This window comes from Penaeus japonicus, unplaced genomic scaffold (assembly GCF_977035675.1).
Source record: "Penaeus japonicus unplaced genomic scaffold, GWHDUDI00000001_assembly GWHDUDI00000017, whole genome shotgun sequence".
Taxonomy (NCBI): domain Eukaryota; kingdom Metazoa; phylum Arthropoda; class Malacostraca; order Decapoda; family Penaeidae; genus Penaeus; species Penaeus japonicus.
Window position 1 is genome coordinate 3,777,157 of NW_028234419.1, and position 1,571 is coordinate 3,778,727.

The 1,571-nt window shown below is 36.8% G+C and overlaps 1 protein-coding gene across 3 annotated transcripts in view; it reads right to left on the bottom strand.

Annotated features, from left to right (window-relative positions):
- Positions 1-622: 622 nt before the first annotated feature.
- LOC122265891 (DNA repair and recombination protein RAD54B) overlaps positions 623-1,571 on the bottom strand; it is a 14,887-nt gene continuing 13,938 nt past the window's right edge. For all 3 annotated transcript variants that reach the window (XM_043035353.2, XM_043035354.2, XM_086545846.1), the window contains exons 17-18: positions 1,013-1,122; positions 623-856 (exon numbers count right to left, since the gene is read on the bottom strand). In XM_043035353.2, the coding sequence (XP_042891287.2) occupies positions 752-856; positions 1,013-1,122 (215 nt within the window). In that variant the 3' untranslated portion in view covers positions 623-751. The remainder of the gene's footprint in view (positions 857-1,012; positions 1,123-1,571) is intronic.

Sequence of the window (1,571 nt, forward strand, 5' to 3'; positions counted from 1 at the left end):
CGTGCCCGACGGGCATTGCTCAACCGTGTGGACGTGGCTTAACACATTTGATATCCAGAGCTTGCTTTAACATATTTTGAGTGATTTTCAAGCAGTTGAATTATTACAGCAATATCAATTGTGCATAGGTGAACAAGTTATAATTTGAGGCCACTTGTATCTGTTATTTTCTTAGCTTTAATCTTTTAATTTGATAGCCTACAAATATGGAATTAGGAGTTGACATTGATAATGTTAAATATCTTGCATATTTTCTTTAATATGATTTTGATTTTTTTTGGGGGGGCAGGGGGGGAACCAAACTATTACATAATTAGCTCATTTTACTCATATTTCAATTTGCTTTTATTAACCCAATGCCGCCGGCCGCCGGCCACAGACGGCGATTATATAATATGATAGCACGGGTGCCGTCATACGCGTCAATGATATAATTGATTTAGGCCTAAGCGTTCGAGAGCCCCGGCATTGACGCCATAAAAGACGAAACGGCCCGGCGGTAATGGGTTAAGAGCAACAAATAAAATGATCAGGATTTAAGAAATATCTAGGTAAAATATTGTCTTAATATAAGATGCCTAATTCACCTCTGAATGTGTAAAGGTTATGGAATTTTCAACACTTAAAATTAACAGATTTAATGGATACACCGATATTAGATACAAAAATTATAAAGATAACCAATGTTTTTTTTTTCTACAATGCTTTCTTCCCATGAAAGTTTTGGCAAATCATCAAATAACTAGATGGTCTATTCTCTGACTTCAGTTAGAGCAGGTATTGCCTTCACTGAGGTATCAGACACACTGTGGAACAGGAAAGTTATGAAGTCACTGGCAGCCTCTAAGCAAGGATCCTGTGTAAAGATAAAATATAGTTGGTCATACTTTTTGTCAACATGTTGGTCTATAAAATGGTATTAAGTTATGTTTGTAGTCTGTTTAACTTTGTCAGAAATTCAATGATACATGATTTATTATTTCTGAGAAGTTATAACTGTGGTATGACCTACCCTTATAATCTCTGGCGAGAAAGGTGCAGCACTGTGGCACCACTTCTGTAGCTGGTCCATAGTAGTGTTAGAACTGGATTTGGATCGGCCTTGGTCACCCAGCTGACAAGCTATAACAAAAGAATGGTATATTTGTGTCACATGAAACAATAGAAGTAAAATAATAGATCTTCCTATAAATACTTCCTCTTTACAAAGATACTTAAAACCTTACTGAGATCATGCTCATTATAGTTACTAGTATCTAGAATTTGCAATGTTTAATTGGCAATGGGTTCTGTTCTCTGAATATTCTCACTATGGCACAATGTTTACATAAATAGCCTAAAAGCTTTATTATTATTCACTTTTAGCAGGCAAACCACCAAAATGCCTTTGCCTGTAGTTGAACAAAATCACCAGACCGCTGCACTCGACTACCTATAGATAGCACCAACAAGTGCCAATTGTGTCTTTCCATTTACAAATTTGCCCATTTGGACATTATGAGCACTGTTTCCAGACTTTACCTTCTAAGGCACAGCCCATCAGACAGTGCTTGACTGTGTGGGTGTGACTT